Source organism: Lepidochelys olivacea (genome assembly GCF_965140295.1).
Source record: "Lepidochelys olivacea isolate rLepOli2 genome assembly, chromosome: 5".
In the NCBI taxonomy this organism is placed as follows: domain Eukaryota; kingdom Metazoa; phylum Chordata; order Testudines; family Cheloniidae; genus Lepidochelys; species Lepidochelys olivacea.
In genome coordinates, this window is record NC_140415.1 from 1,066,162 (window position 1) to 1,082,711 (window position 16,550).

General features: G+C 55.3%; 1 protein-coding gene across 1 annotated transcript; it reads right to left on the reverse strand.

Annotated features, from left to right (window-relative positions):
* Positions 1-4,711: 4,711 nt before the first annotated feature.
* On the reverse strand, positions 4,712-16,127 carry LOC311520897 (sialic acid-binding Ig-like lectin 15). Its single transcript, XM_084628793.1, has 4 exons — positions 15,839-16,127; positions 15,094-15,186; positions 5,657-6,055; positions 4,712-5,159 (listed from the first exon to the last, which is right to left on the reverse strand). The coding sequence occupies exons 2-4, from the start codon at positions 15,131-15,133 to the stop codon at positions 4,723-4,725; spliced, it is 876 nt and encodes a 291-aa protein (XP_084484919.1). The 5' UTR covers positions 15,134-15,186; positions 15,839-16,127; the 3' UTR covers positions 4,712-4,722.
* Positions 16,128-16,550: the final 423 nt, after the last annotated feature.

The following is a 16,550-nucleotide window of genomic DNA, read 5'->3' on the forward strand; positions in this document are numbered from 1 at the left end:
AGTGGCTACTAGGCAAGATGGTCAGGAATGCAACCCCATGCTCCGGGTGTCCCTAAACCTCTGACTGCTGTGCGATTGAGAATGGGCGACCGGGGATGGGTCACCTGTCCTGGGCACTCCCTCCGGGGCACCGGGCATGGGCACTGTCGGCAGCCCGGACACAGGGCTAGATGGATCCTTGGTCTGACCCAGTCTGGCCGTTCTTATGTACAGGCAGGGAACGGCTTCATTTGTGTGGGGGGGAAGGGGGCAGGGCTGGGCAGCCCTCGGTGCCCTTTGCACCCTGGGGCAACAGGGAGGTGACACCTGGCTCCATGCAGCTCCCCAGGGATGCACGACACACACATGGCAATGGGGCAGCTGGTCAAACCTGCCGCGCTTGGTGAAGGCCCTTTTGACTTGCGCTGGGGGTTGGGGGCTGTGCAGGGGGCTGGGCCTGCCTGGCTCATTCAGATTGGTTGCCAGGGGCGGGGGGAGCAAGTTTTGATGCCAAAATATTTTGTTTTTTAAAGTTCCTAATTGTTTGGTACTTCTGCGGGGGGGAGGGGAATCACTTGAAAAGAGTGGTCTGATCGGCAGATACTTGGTATGCCCCCCTCACCCATCCCCCCCAATGTCCCCCACACCCTCCCCAGTCCTCCACATGCCCCCACCACCCCCAATGTCCCACACACCCTCCCCAGCCCCTTCCACCCATGCCCCCACCCCCAATGTCCCCCATGCCCTCCCCAGCCCTCCGTGCCCCCACCACCCTCAATGGAATTTCAAGGAATCCCTGTTGAGGTTACAGGGACAAACCATCCCGATGAGTCGAAAGAATAGTAAATATGGCAGGCAACCAGCTTGGCTTAACGGTGAAATCCTAGCGGATCTTAAACATAAAAAAAAAAGCTTACAAGAAGTGGAAGGTTGGACATATGACCAGGGAAGAGTATAAAAATATTGCTCGGGCATGTAGGAATGTTATCAGGAGGGTCAAATCGCACCTGGAGCTGCAGCTAGCAAGAGATGTCAAGAGTAACAAGAAGGGTTTCTTCAGGTATGTTGGCAACAAGAAGAAAGCCAAGGAAAGTGTGGGCCCCTTAATGAATGAGGGAGGCAACCTAGTGACAGAGGATGTGGAAAAAGCTAATGTACTCAATGCTTTTTTTGCCTCTGTCTTCACGAACAAGGTCAGCTCCCAGACTGCTGCGCTGGGCATCACAACATGGGGAAGAGATGGCCAGCCCTCTGTGGAGAAAGAGGTGGTTAGGGACTATTTAGAAAAGCTGGACGTGCACAAGTCCATGGGACCGGACGAGTTGCATCCGAGAGTGCTGAAGGAATTGGCGGCTGTGATTGCAGAGCCATTGGCCATTATCTTTGAAAACTCGTGGCGAACCGGGGAAGTCCCAGATGACTGGAAAAAGGCTAATGTAGTGCCCATCTTTAAAAAAGGGAAGGAGGAGGATCCTGGGAACTACAGGCCAGTCAGCCTCACCTCAGTCCCCGGAAAAATCATGGAGCAGGTCCTCAAAGAATCAATCCTGAAGCATTTACATGAGAGGAAAGTGATCAGGAACAGCCCGCATGGATTCACCAAGGGAAGGTCATGCCTGACTAATCTAATCGCCTTCTATGATGAGATTACTGGTTCTGTGGATGAAGGGAAAGCAGTGGATGTATTGTTTCTTGACTTTAGCAAAGCTTTTGACATGGTTTCCCACAGTATTCTTGTCAGCAAGTTAAGGAAGTATGGGCTGGATGAATGCACTATAAGGTGGGTAGAAAGCTGGCTAGATTGTCGGGCTCAACGGGTAGTGATCAATGGCTCCATGTCTAGTTGGTAGCCGGTGTCAAGTGGAGTGCCCCAGGACTCGGTCCTGGGGCCGGTTTTGTTCAATATCTTCATAAATGATCTGGAGGATGGTGTGGATTGCACTCTCAGCAAATTTGCGGATGATACTAAACTGGGAGGAGTGGTAGATACGCTGGAGGGGAGGGATAGGATACAGAAGGACCTAGACAAATTGGAGGATTGGGCCAAAAGAAATCTGATGAGGTTCAATAAGGATAAGTGCAGGGTCCTGCACTTAGGACGGAAAAATCCAATGCACAGCTACAGACTAGGGACCGAATGGCTAGGCAGCAGTTCTGCGGAAAAGGACCTAGGGGTGACAGTGGACGAGAAGCTGGATATGAGTCAGCAGTGTGCCCTTGTTGCCAAGAAGGCCAATGGCATTTTGGGATGTATAAGTAGGGGCACAGCGAGCAGATCGAGGGACGTGATCGTTCCCCTCTATTCGACATTGGTGAGGCCTCATCTGGAGTACTGTGTCCAGTTTTGGGCCCCACACTTCAAGAAGGATGTGGATAAATTGGAGAGAGTCCAGCGAAGGGCAACAAAAATGATTAGGGGACTGGAACACATGAGTTATGAGGAGAGGCTGAGGGAGCTGGGATTGTTTAGCCTGCAGAAGAGAAGAATGAGGGGGGATTTGATAGCTGCTTTCAACTACCTGAGAGGGGGTTCCAGAGAGGATGGTTCTAGACTGTTCTCAGTGGTAGAAGAGGACAGGACAAGGAGTAAGGGTCTCAAGTTGCAGTGGGGGAGGTTTAGGTTGGATATTAGGAAAAACCTTTTCACTAGGAGTGTGGTGAAACACTGGAATGCATTACCTAGGGAGGTGGTGGAATCTCCTTCCTTAGAAGTTTTTAAGGACAAAGCCCTAGCTGGGATGGTTTAGTTGGGGATGGGTCCTGCTTTGAGCAGGGGGTTGGACTAGATGACCTCCTGAGGTCCCTTCCAACCCTGATATTCTATGATTCTAATGTCCCACACACCCTCCCCAGCCCCCCATGCCCCCACCCCCAATGTCCCACACGCCCTCCCCAGCCCCCCATGCCTGCCCACAAGAGGTGTGGCGAGGTGCCATTGGCCTGGAATGCTACCTGTGCCCCCCCCCCGACCCCCAGCCCCATGCAGCTGGCCCAGGGCCATGCCCGGCTTCTACCTGTGCAAGGTGCATCCTGGGTGAGGCCCACCGGGGCTGCCGGCTCCCTGGGAGAAGGAAGCGGGTTAGACATGGGAGCTAGGCCCGACTGCCCAGGGAGAGACCCAGCCCAGCCCCCCATAGCACCATCCCTGGCACACACTCTGGGGGCGCCCCCGGGCCAGCCCAGCTGCTGAGCCCAGACAGACCCGGCCTGGCCCCACCAGCCCATGGGGAGCTGGGGGGGGCATTTAGTCTCATTCCAGCCATGAGCAGAGCAAAGTCCCCAGCTCAGCCCCGCGCCCTGCTGTGGTCAGGGGTGCGAAGAACCAGTCTGCAGGGGGCAGCACCAGTGCGGGGCACGAGTGGGCGAATGGCACAGGGTAGTGCAGAGATCACGGTGTCACAGACCCCACCTGGCCTCGCACACCCGCTCTCACACACAGCCCTTGCACACCCACCCAGACACACCCTCTGCCCTTACACAGCTGCCCAGACACATACAACGACCCACTGACACCCCCTGCCCTCACACACCTGCTTGCACACCCACCCTTCCCATGCACACACACCTGCCAAGACACACACAACCAACTGATACCCCCTTCCCTTGCACACCTACCCAGACACACCCCTGCCCCCACACACCTGCCCAGACATGCACCCTGCCTTTGCACACCCACCCAGAGACACACGACCACCCACTGATACCCCCGTCCCCGCACACACATCCAGACACACACCCTGTCCTTGCACACCTGCCCACACCCCCCCCTGCCCTCACATGCCCGCCAGACACCCCTACGCATATGCACCTGCCCACATGCAACCACCCACTGACAGAGGCACCTACTGACACCCCCTGTCCTAGCACACCCGCCCACTGAGGCCTCACACACATACACACTCCATACACCCTGCCCTCACACACTTGCCTAGACACACCTGCCCACACACACCCCCTGCCTTTGCACACCCACCCCCTGACACTGCCACCCAGGCCATGCACACCTGCCTACTATGCACTCCCAGCCCTCACACACCCACCTAGACACAAACCCACTGACACAAATCCTGCCCTTTGCACACCAACCCAGACACACACCAGGCCTCACACACACACTGACACCCCCCCAGCTCTCACACACCCACCCAGGCAGACACATACAGGCCTTGCCCACCCACCCACTATGCACACCATGTCTTCGCACATCTGCCAAGACACACTCCCTTGACAGACCCCCTAGACACACCCGCTCCCCTTCCACACCCCGACACCCACTGACACACGTGAGGATACTCACCTCCCCGGGACCCGGCAACAGACTGTAAGAGAACAAGGTGGAGAAGTCGGAGATGGTGCCGGTCCCGCACCCCCTGCCCACCCCCACAGTTCTGGAGCCTGCGGCACTGCAGGGACCAGGTGCCATGGAAAGATGGCTGTGAGCAAGGGGCAGTGCCTGGAATCCGCCCCCACCCCACAGCACTGGGGCGGACAGGGCTAGCTGGGGGAGGGAGTGCCGCACCTCAGCCCTGGGGTTCCCAGCAGTGCCCGCTGGGACCCTCTCCCCACTCAGCCCCCAGGCACCTGCAGGGCCCATCGGGTTCTGGGCTCTGGGCAGGGGGCTGCTGTGGATCGCCCTGCGTGGGCAGCGCACTGTGGGGCGGAGGGAGGGCTTCCCTGCAGCGTGGCCTGGTTTGCTGGGGGGCACTGGGGGTGGCGCTGAGCTGAGGCCCTCGCTGCAGCCACTCAGCCGACGCCTGCCCTGGCCCGGGCCCGCTGCGGGGGCTGCTGCAGTGCCAGGCGGGCTGGGTGCGCCTCACCCCTACCTTTCCATCGGGCGCAGAGGGCAAGCAGCAGGAGGACGGCGAGCAGGAACAGGGCTGCTGGGAGGAGGATGGTAAGCAGCAGGGGCGGCCCCTTGGGTCCCTTGAGCCCCACGAGCACTGAGCTCTCAACCCGGCCATGCATGTTCTCCGCCCGGCAGGTGTAGGTCCCGTTCCGGCTCACGGACACCTCCTGCGTCGTCCGGTTCCAGAGCCCAGGTGTGTCCTGCAGCTGCACCACCTCGCTCCCCGCCGGCCCCAGCCATGTGATGTTGGGCACAGGCTTCCCCTCGGCCATGCAGGCCACCCGCACAGGGAGGGGCCCAGGGAACAGCGTGAGGTTGAGGATGCTGGGTTGTGCTGCGGGGAGAGGAGAGGAGGGAACGATGGGGAGCAGGCAGCCCGTGGGGGGCTGGGATCACCCTCCCCATCTGCCTTGGGGCTGGGCACTACTGAGACACCCCCCACTGGGGCAGGGAAAAGGCCTGGGGCCTTTCAGGGTGTCTGAGCCATGGCAGAGAGCAATCCCCTGGGCAGGCCCTGCCCGGGCACGCAGCACGGGGGCAGATGCCAGGAAAGCTGCCCGTCTGTGCCCACAGCAGGCAGGGGACAGGCGGGTGGGGGCCCTGACACAGGCTCCATGCTGCACTCTGCCTGCAGATGGCTCCGGGCACTGGGGGCTCTGCCCGGGGCCATTCTCAGAGGGGGGCAGCCCCAGCTCTGGGAGCGAACGGACCTCAGAGCCCCCCGCACCAGGGTGCGGCCAGCTGCAGGGCCCTGGCTGGCAGAGAGTGCGTGACCCCAGGGTTGCCTAGACGGGCTCCAAGGGCTCAGCACCCTGACCCTGGGCACGGTACCTTCCACGGTGAGCGTTACCCCAGCGCTGGGCTCGTAGGCCGCTCCCTTTACACCCACGAGCACCACGCGGCACTTGTACTCCCTGCTGTCCTCGAAGCGCAGCCCTGCGATGTGCAGGGAGAGGTTGTGTCGCCGGGGGTCCCCGGCCAGGCGGAAGCGCCCACTCGGCTCCTGACCCGCCGTGCAGTTCTCGAAGCTGCCGGTCTCAGTGCTGCGGTTGTTCACCAGGCATTGGAAAATATCGGGCTTCCAGATCACCTGGATTTTACCCATGTAGTCATGGAGCGGGTGTGTGAAGGTGCAGGGCAGCACAATGGAACCTCCTCTCAGCCCCGTTATCCGTGGGGGGACATGCATGTTCCAGCTGGGCTCTGCCCAGCCGCCCCACAGTGCGCCCCCTAGAGACACAGACAGAAGGTGTGATGGGATGTGAACTGTATTACACCGTTCAGCCACCCGGGGGCGCTGAGTCTAAGCTAACCTGGGCCCTACCTATCAGAGCATTAGAGGATCTTATGATCAACACATCTGGTGCAGTCTCTCTCTAGAAAGGAAGCTCTGTAGCCAGCCCATATCTGGCACGGAAGAACATGGTGTCAGGAGTAAACTAAGAACAGAGATGGAAAGAAAACAACAAGAGAGGTTGCAAACAGAAGGAACAAAGCAACAAAAGCTGCAGGATCTAATCAACATGCCACGCTCCAATGACCCAGAGAACTTCAGCTTTGAGATCAGTATTTTGCAAGGGTTGAATTGCAAACAAACTCCACAAAGACACCGGAGATATACAGGTATCAACTTTAATGTGTGCTACGGGGAAGCAGGCAGAGCAGATAGTTAAATCCTTTGGCTTTACTGAAGACAGTTACAAAGATGACTAGGAAAGGGTTCTGGCTGTGTTTGATGTGCACTTGACACTGCAGGGAAATGAAGTCTAGGAAAGGTGTGTTTTCACCAGAGAATTCAAGGAGCAGGGGAAATGTTGACTGTTTTATAAGAGCTCTGTGCACATTGGCTGAAAACTGATTTGGGAATGCAGAACATGACAATATCAGAGACAGGCTGGTTACTGGGTTAACAGATAAAAACCTTTCACAGCAGCTACAGCTGAACAGAGATTTAACCCTAGCCCCAGCGGTACAGATAACAAAGCAGGCTGAACTAGTCCAGGAACAGAACAAAAGGCAGGAGCGACTTGAAACACCTGAAATAGCTTAGAAACTGTAAACAGACACTTGTTAAAGGTCATTGTCATAAAAAAAAAAACCTAAGGTAAAGAGAGAGAACTTTCCTGACTAAGAGGGACAAATTCAAGCCTACGTGCCCAAGGTGTGGAAAAAGTTATGTCCCAAGAGATGAGGCATGTCCAGCCACAGGCACACGGTGTAATAAACGCATGAAATATGGACATTTTGCAGCTGTTTGCCACACCAAAGCAGTCAGGGAGTTGGCTGGTATTACTGACAATCAAGAACCGTTGTTTCTCAGATCTATCACTTGTGATGACACCAAGACGGCCTGGAGGGTGAACCTGAATATTCCGATGTGACAAACTGAGATTTTCCCTTGTTACGTTGTATGTGAGTCTTACTATCTTGTGTGACTACTGTGTGGAGATGTCAGAGATGGTGTCTGTGCCAGCCTGGGCCCGGTCCTGCACCCCCTGCCCACCCCCTCAGTTCTGAAGCCTGCAGATACGCCTCGTGACTCAGTAAAGTAGGCAGGGACTTGCCCATGTGACTCCAAACTCCATTTTGCTGTAATGTTCCACAGTAAGAACAAAGACGAGTTCTTACACCTGGAAAAGACTATAAAAGGCTGATGCCTCATCTCCATCTGGTCTTCAATCCTGCTTCATACTCTGGAGGAACTTTGCTACACTGAAGCTCTGAACAAAGGACTGAATGACCCATCCCAGCTGGGGATGTTCTCCAGAGACTTGATTTGAACCTGCCGTTTATTCCATCACTGCTACAAGCCTGAACCAAGAATTTTGCCATCACTGTCTGTCATTGATTCCATTGAACCAATTCTAGCTCTCATCTCTATTTCTTTCCTTTTATGAATAACCCTTTAGATTTCAGATTCTAAGGGATTGGCAACAGCGTGATCTGGGGGTAAGATCTGATTTGTATATTGACCTGGGTCTGGGGCTTGGTCCTTTGGGATCGAGGGAACCTTTTTTCTTTTACTGGGGTATTGGTTTTCATAACTATTTGTCCCCACAACGAGTGGCACTGGTGGAGATACTGGGAAACTGGAGCGTATAAGGGAATTGCTTGTGTGACTTGTGGTTAGCCAGTGGGGTAAAACCAAAGTCCTCTCTGTCTGGCTGGTTTGGTTTGCCTTAAAGGTGGAAAAACCCCAGTCTTGGGCTGTAACTGCCCTGCTTGAAGTAGTTTGTCCTGAATAGGCACTCTCAGTTGGGTCCCGCCAGAACCAGCATTGTTACAGTGGCGTAGTCGTGCTAGGATCCACAGAACCAGGTTGTCAAGGTTCCTCCCCCACTCTGAACTCTAGGGTACAGATGTGGGGACCTGCATGAAAAACCTCCTAAGCTTATCTTTACCAGCTTAGGTCAAAACTTCCCCAAGGTACAAAATATTCCACCCGTTGTCCTTGGACTGGCCGCTACCACCACCAAACTAATACTGGTTACTGGGGAAGAGCTGTTTGGACGTGTCCTTCCCCCCAAAATACTTCCCAAAACCTTGCACCCCACTTCCTGGACAAGGTTTGGTAAAAAGCCTCACCACTTTGCATAGGTGACCACAGACCCAAACCCTTGGATCTGAGAACAATGAAAAAGCATTCAGTTTCTTACAAGAAGACTTTTAATAAAAATAGAAGTAAATAGAAATGAAGAAATCCCCCCTGTAAAATCAGGATGGTAGATATCTTACAGGGTAATTAGATTCAAAAACATAGAGAACCCCTCTAGGCAAAACTTTAAGTTACAAAAAAGATACACAGACAGAAATAGTTATTCTATTCAGCACAATCCTTTTCTCAGCCATTTAAAGAAATCATAATCTAACACATACCTAGCTAGATTTAGAACTTTTAGTAAGTAGACTCCATTCTTGGTCTATCCCCGGCCAAGACGACTACAGACAGACACAGACCCTTTGTTTCTCTCCCTCCTCCCAGCTTTTGAAAGTATCTTGTCTCCTCATTGGTCATTTTGGTCAGGTGCCAGCGAGGTTACCTTTAGCTTCTTAACCCTTTACAGGTGAGAGGAGCTTTCCTCCTGGCCAGGAGGGATTTCAAAGGGGTTTACCCTTCCCTTTATATTTATGACACAGGTCAATTAAGCTTTGGGTCAGAACCCCACGCTATCCAAATTTGAATTTTAGTAGTGAGAGTTTGGTTGGTTAAAGAGCAGTTGCAATGGGTGAGCAAAGAGCCTATGAGGGCCTTGGCAAAAAAGCCGTGAAAGGTTTGTGTTCAGAAAAGGGGATAAGCTTTAGAAAGAAAGCTACAAATCAAGAACTGAGAAATCTGTTAATGGCTAATGATCAGGAGGCAGGAGCACAGCCCTTAGCTGATGCTACAGAAGCTGCAGAAGCAATTGGAATGCAAGAGGCAGCAAATATGATTTAGTCGGGGATGGGTCCTGCTTTGAGCAGGGGGTGGGACTAGATGACTCCTGAGGCCCCTTCCAACCCTGAGATTCTAGGATTCTAAGTAAACTGCAACTTGACCATGAACAAAGACTGGCAGAAATAAGGCAAAAGTGGAAAGACTTCAGCTCCAAGTGAAAAAAGCAATAGAAGAACAGCAGAACTTTCCAGTACATAACAATGTTGGTATGTTGTTGTGACGAAGTGGGACTGTTCTTAATGTTTCCTCTGAATAGTGTGGGGGTGCCTCAGTTTCCCCTAGGCAGTTCTTAAGTATCTAGGTGGTGGGATAAGGGTGTGTGATCGTTGCAGAGCCCTAGAGGGCAGGTGTGTGCAGGGGTCTGGACACAAAGAATGGCCGACACCCTGTTTCCTGGCAACTGATGGCCTGGCTGAGGGGTCCTGTTCTCTGCACCTACAAGCTCTGTTTTAGACCACGTTCCTGTCATCTAATAAACCTCTGTTTTACTGGCTGGCTGAGAGTCACGTCTGACTGCGGAGTTGGGGGGCAGGACCCTCTGGCTTCCCCAGGACCCCCCTGGGCGGACTCACTGTGGGAAGCGCACGGAGGGGCAGAGGAGGCTGAATGCTCCAAGGTCAGACCCAGGAAGGGGGAAGCCGTGTGAGATGTGTGTCCTGCAGACAGGCTGCTCACAGAAAGGAGACTTCCCCAGCGTCCTTCCTGGCTTCATGGGGAGCAGTTCCAGAGCATTGCCCAGGGACTCCGTGACAACTGGTGGCAGCGGTGGGATCTACTGCACCCCGTGAACAGCGCTTCCTGCAGTAAGTGACTGGGGAGCAGTAAAACGAAGGGGGATTGACAGGGAGCAGGCGTGCTGAAGATTCAGAGAGAGACGGTTTCAGGGGGCGGTTAACCCCTGGGAGTGTGTGACCAGAGAGAAGGACTTTTGCAGTAACAGGGTCCCCTGGGGAATTGCAGCGAGCGGTCCCAGGGGTGGAGGAGTCTGCAGTTCGACCCTGGCAAAGAGGTGGTGACCTCGAGAAGGGCTGGCACACGAGGGATTCTCCCTGGAGACTGTGGGGAGCCGCTAGGCTCAGGCTACCTGCCTGCTTGTAACCAGACCCCTGGGGCTCGCCGCCCCCCTTGCACACCGGAGAGGGGGCTCAGGCTGGCTCTGATGCAGTGAGGAAAGCAGGGAGCTCGCTGCCTACCCCACTGGGACAGCAAGGGCAGCGCTGAGCACAATGGGAGCTGAGACCCCAGCTGAGGGCGGGGAGACACGGGCAGGGCAGGGGATCTGTGGGGAGTGGCAAGGTGCTTGGTAAGGAAAGTCTGGGTGAGCCTAGGCAGCCTTGTGAGCTGATGGCTTTGTCTAGTCAGCAGGGTGGGAAGGCGAGGAGAGCGGAAGATGAGTGTCCCTGGACCTTACCTGTTAGCTGGGTGGAGAATTGGGACAGTGAAGGAAATGTGTCTGTGTCTGCCAGGGGTATTGACTTGCCTGTGGAGGGAGCTACCCTGATCTCCAAGCAGTTGTCTGTGACCAGCCTTGTGTGCTGGGACAAGGGGAAAGAGATCCCAAGCTGTGTGTCTGGGAAAGGAGAAAGTGTGTCCAACTCTTCTTTGTCCATGGAGCAGACAGAAGGGGCCTTTCAGCCTGTTATGGTTGAGGGGAGTGCAGTTGTCTCAGAGTTTGTTCTGGATTCAGCTAAAGCCCAGGAGGGGAAGGGTCCTAAGTTTGTGTCTGCTCGGGAGAATGGCCCTGTAACTAGGTCGCATCCAGTTAGTGTCTCTGCAAAATCCCAGAGACCAGACAATTCTGGTGCTTGTATTTTGCCTGTTGCTAGTGTGTGGCTGGGAAAGGGTGGAGCAACTCTGTCTAATCAGGGTGAGATCCTAGCCAGGGCACAAGGAGAGCATGAAAGTGATGTGATTGTGTTACCTACTGAGGGTGTGGAAACTTGTAGCAAGAAGGAAAAGATTCCTGAACTTGTGTGTGGCAAAGGGAAGGAGAATGCTTCTGACCTTTTATCTAGGAAGTCTGTCAGTTTGCCTGAAAAAGGATTGTGTAGGAAGCCGCTGGATGGGCCAGAGGTGATTCTGGATGTAAGGGAGACCCAGAAAGAGTCTGTTGTTGCTCAGGAAAGTGTTCCTCTGGAGCAAGCCCTAGGTGAAGAGGGTAAGGGCAGAATTTCTGTGAGGGGTGAATTGTTGCATAGAAAAGCCCTCGGGAAAGGAATCCTCATGGAGTCTTTGCAAGCAGTTTACTGCAACTGAAGGGTGTGAAAGTGATTTAATCAAAAAAGGTTTCAGAGCAGCAGCCGTGTTAGTCTGTATTCGCAAAAAGAAAAGGAGTACTTGTGGCACCTTAGAGACTAACCAAAGTTTCAGTTCCTAACGGCCAGAAATTTTCTGTTGTGAATGGATCCACTGACTTTCCTGTTGAAAGATCCAGTGTGGAGAGCTTTGAGAAGGTCTCAGATGGAGTGAAAGCTGTTAAGAAAGTTAAACAGTCCTATAACCAAGTGGCTGTGTTTGGCCAGCTTGTTGGGGAGAAGACCCAATCCCAGTTTGACCCCCTAGGGTTTTGGGGTGGCCAAAGGGCATGGGCCACATAAACCTTCCCACATGCGGCCTGCGAGTGCTATTGACCACCCCCGACCTAAGGGACGGCGTGAAACTGGAAGGGCCTGGTGTAACTCCTACCAAGGAACGGGAGAGATGCTGGGGCATCCATGGGAACGTTGGTGGCTTTGAACTTCCCCAGGTCACCGGCTAAAGTGACCCTGCTCAGTTTGGTCTCGAAAGGGGGAGAGATGTGACGAAGTGGGACTGTTCTTAATGTTTCCTCTGAATAGTGTGGGGGTGCCTCAGTTTACCCTAGGCAGTTCTTAAGTATCTAGGGGGTGGGGTAAGGGTGTATGATCATTGCAGAGCCCTAGAGGGCAGGTGTGTGCAAGGGTCTGGACACAGACAATGGCCGACATCCTGTTTCCTGGCAACTGATGGCCTGGGCCCTTCCCCCCTGCAAGGTGAGAGCTAAAGGGTTGGAGAACAAAGGAATCAGGTGCCCTCCTGGCACGGGAAAGGGACAAAGCCCAGAGGAGGAGGGGCTGGAGGGGGTTTTCAGTTTGGGGCTGGCTGGGACATGGAGTGAAGGGCAGACATGGTTGTCTGGCTCACTGCCCCCCAGAATGGACCTGGCTGAGGGGTCCTGTTCTCTGCACCTATAAGCTCTGTGTTAGACCATGTTCCTGTCGTCTAATAAACCTTCTGTTTTACTGGCTGGCTGAGAGTCCCGTCTGACTGCGGAGTTGGGGGGCAGGACCCTCTGGCTTCCCCAGGACCCCGCCTGAGCAGACTCGCTGTGGGAAGCGCACGGAGGGGCAGAGGAGGCTGAATGCTCCGAGGTCAGACCCAGGAAGGTGGAAGCCGTGTGAGCTGTGTGTCCTGCAGACAGGCTGCTCCCAGAGAGGAGCCTTCCCCAGAGTCCTGACTGGCTTCATGGGGAGCAGTTCCAGAGCATTGCCCAGGGACTCCGTGACCGCTGGTGGTAGCGGTGGGATGTACTGCACCCCGTGGACGGCGCTTCCTGCAGTAAGTGACTGGGGAGCAGTAAAACGAAGAGGGATTGACGAGGACCAGGCGTGCTGAAGGTTCAGAGAGGAGCGGTTTCGGGGGGCTGTTAACCCCTGGGAGTGTGTGAGAGAAAGCGAGAGTCCGAGAAAGAGCTGCAGAAGCAGCAGCAGCATGAACTGGCGGTGGGGGAGCGGAGAGGCCTAGGGGACCTCCCCGGGGTGAGTGGGGATAGACCCCGGGGGGCCAGTTCCGCAGGGAACCTCGAGACTAAATTGCTGCCCCTGGTTAAGGAGGGGGGGATGTGGATGCCCACCTCACTGCCTTTGAGCAGGCTGGCGATTTGAACCAGGGGGACCCTGCGGAAAAGCCCCGGTGTCTAGCTCCCTTGCTGGGTCCCAAGGCCACAGACTCCGTCAGCCAGATGGGTGGGGAGGTGGACAGGCTCCCACTCCTGACCCCAACCTATGTGTCTGTGTGGAGTCTCCTGGGGCCAGGCCCCTCGGACCCCCAGTGGGAGCAGAAGGTGATGGTCAATGGGGAGACATTCCTGGGGTGGCAAGATCCTGGGACATAGAGAACTGGTGTCAGGCCCCGGGTGGTGCAGCCTCAGATGCTGAGGGGCTGTGTGAGCTGGGTGAGGGTCCCAGGGACGAAGCCCCTCGCCCTGCCTATGGCCCAGATCCCTGTGCAGACCCAGGAGGGGCGGGGCTGGCTGGCCGTTGGGGTTCTCTAGGATATCAGCTGCGAGACCCTGTTGTGGGGCGACTGTGTCTCTTTGGGACAGGATCCAGGCCCTGCTACTGTATCGGCCAAGGGTTTGAATTTGAATCCAGGGAACCAATCGGCGGAGAGGGAAATCGGAGGAGCTGCTAGGCTCAGGATACCTGCCTGTCTGTAATCAGAGTCTGGGGTTGGGTGGGACAGAGAGATGTTCCCTGTCCCCCTGCACACCAGAAAGGGCACTCACACTGGCTCTGATGCTGTAAGGAGAGCAGATAACTCTCTGCTTGCCCCCACTGGGAAGCAAGGGCAGCACTGAACATAGGAGAAACTGAGGCACCCCCACAATATTCAGAGGAAACATTAAGAACAGTCGAGCTTTGTCACACTTCCATTACCAACCTCTGCTTCCACATGGGATTAGATGTTAAATTGACTGAGAGACTACAAGTCATATCCAAAGTGTCTAGAGATGAGAGTTTACCTGCCATCCCCTGCATTCTCGAGAGATTAACTACACAGCTGTTCTACTCTGCAGACTCATAGAATCATAGAATATCAGGGTTGGAAGGGACCTCAGGAGGTCATCTAGTCCAACCCCCTGCTCAAAGCAGGACCAATCCCCAACTAAATCATCCCAGCCAGGGCTTTGTCAAGCCTGACCTTAAAAACTTCTAGGGAAGGAGATTCTACCACCTCCCTAGGTAACGCATTCCAGTGTTTCACCACCCTCCTAGTGAAAATGTTTTTCCTAATATCCAACCTAAACCTCCCCCACTGCAACTTGAGACCATTACTCCTTGTTCTGTCATCAGCTACCACTGAGAACAGTCTAGAGCCATCCTCTTTGGAACCCCCTTTCAGGTAGTTGAAAGCAGCTATCAAATCCCCCCTCATTCTTCTCTTCTGCAGGCTAAACAATCCCAGTTCCCTCAGCCTCTCCTCATAACTCATGTGTTCTAGACCCCTAATCATTTTTGTTGCCCTTCGCTGGACTCCCTCCAGTTTATCCACATCCTTCTTGTAGTGTGGGGCCCAAAACTGGACACAGTACTCCAGATGAGGCCTCACCAATGTCCAATAGAAGGGGACGATCACGTCCCTCGATCTGCTCGCTATGCCCCTACTTATACATCCCAAAATGCCATTGGCCTTCTTGGCAACAAGGGCACACTGCTGACTCCTATCCAGCTTCTCGTCCACTATAACCCCTAGCTCCTTTTCCGCAGAACTGCTGCCGAGCCATTCGGTCCCTAGTCTGTAGTCTCAGCTACCCAGTCTCCCCTCGGAACCTGGGCCACATACTCACTCACCGAATCAGCATGGAGACAGTCCTCTCTCAGCAACCTTGTCTCCCCAACAAGCTGGCCAAACCCAGCCACTTGGTTAGAGGACTGTTCAACTTTCTTAACAGCTTTCACTTCATCTGAGACCTTCTCAAAGCTATCCACACTGGGTCTTTCAACAGGAAAGTCACTGGATCCATTCACCACAGCCCAGAGCCAGAGGCAGCGAGGGTCCATTGCTCCGGGCAGGGTGTGAGAGCCAGACCTACCTGTGAGCAGACCCCAGAGGCACACGCAGCGGGGGTCCATCGCTCCAGGAGGGGCTGAGCGCCGTCTGCTCCAGGCACCGGAGGGTCTGGGCTCTGCAGGAAAGGGAAGTCCCAGACTGGCTATTTCATTATGTCCTGTCCTATGAGACAGCAAAACCACAGTCGTTCTCAGGGGAATGAGGCTGGTCAGGAGATGTGGAGGGGGCAACCAGAGGCCCACAGATGGAGGGGCACAGACACCCACCACCCACCGCACAACTCAGGCACCAGCAGTCTATCCCTGCCTCGTGAGCCTCGTCTAGGAGAGGGCACAAGCAGGCCAGGGTGGGGCTCTGGGCAAGCCCCCCCATCCCCCGGCAGAGCTGTGGGGGTGTCACACTCGGGCCCAGGGGGATGTAGAGGGAGGGTGCTTCCCTTTTTCACTCTTTGCTGCTTGTCAGAAACACACGCTCAGCGACCAGGCATGAATTGTTTCCTGTATCAGGGCCAGAGAGCCTAGGCAGGTCCCCCACCCCACCCCCGCAGAGCCTGGGGGCCAGGGCAGCTCCCCCAGCAGAGGCAGAAGGGGCCGGCAGCTCACCTAGTCTGGTCTGCTGGTAGCCGAGGCCCTTGACCCCCACCGCGGTCCCCCTGCGCCTGGCTCTGGAGGTACGAAGAGACGGAAACTCCACCATTGCCCCAGCAGCCTGTTCCCAGGGCTCATCAGCCTCCCTCCTGCCAATTGACACCTCATTGCTGACCGGACCTGGGCCGTGGGGCCGTGCGCTGCCTTTCCCGGCTAGGTTCAAGCGCCCAGGGCAGTGCCGGGGGTTCTGGCTGTGCTGGGTCACACCCTGAGCACATCACCTCGCTAGCAGCTGTGTGAGAGCTAACCGGGCAGAGCTCTCTCTCACCCGCGCTGCCTGGCCAAGCACCCTCGTGGCTCTTCCTGTCCCCCCTCCAACCTTTTGTGACCATGTGACTCAGCAGGGAGGGGGGAGTGTTGACCTGGGAACGTGCCCTGGGGATGGGAGACCTGAGAGCCTGTAACCTGAGCCAGGAGGGGGAGGGGGAGGTAACACCTCTGCCCAGGAATGTGAACAGAGGCTGCAGCAGGGAACCTGCTGGGTGGGTTTAGTTTCAGTTTGGGGCTGGGTGGAGGAACACAGGGAACCCCAGGGCTGGGGTCTAAGCTCCCTGCTTCCCCAGAAGGACGTGATTGAGGGGTCCTGGTTGTACCCACAAGCTCTGTTGTGGACTGTGTTCCTGTTGTCCAATAAACCTTCTGTTTTACTGGCTGGCTGAGAGTCTCAGTGGATCCCAGGAAGGGGGGTGCAGGGCCTGGACTCCCCCACACTCCGTGACAACTGGTGGCAGCGGTGGGATCTACTGCACCCCGTGAACGGCGCTTCCTGCAGTAAGTGACTGGGGAGCAGTAAAACGAAGGGGAATTGACGGGGACCAGGTGTGCTGAAGAC

Bases quoted from the DNA above. Each gene is read 5' to 3' on its own strand.
- LOC311520897 (XM_084628793.1), bottom strand. From the start codon at position 15,133: ATGGACCCCCGCTGCGTGTGCCTCTGGGGTCTGCTCACAG. The intron at 6,056-15,093 runs GTAGGTCTGGCT...CTGTGTCTCTAG, and splicing joins CCTCTGGGGTCTGCTCACAG to GGGGCGCACTGTGGGGCGGC. The intron at 5,160-5,656 runs GTACCGTGCCCA...CTCTCCCCGCAG, and splicing joins GGTAACGCTCACCGTGGAAG to CACAACCCAGCATCCTCAAC.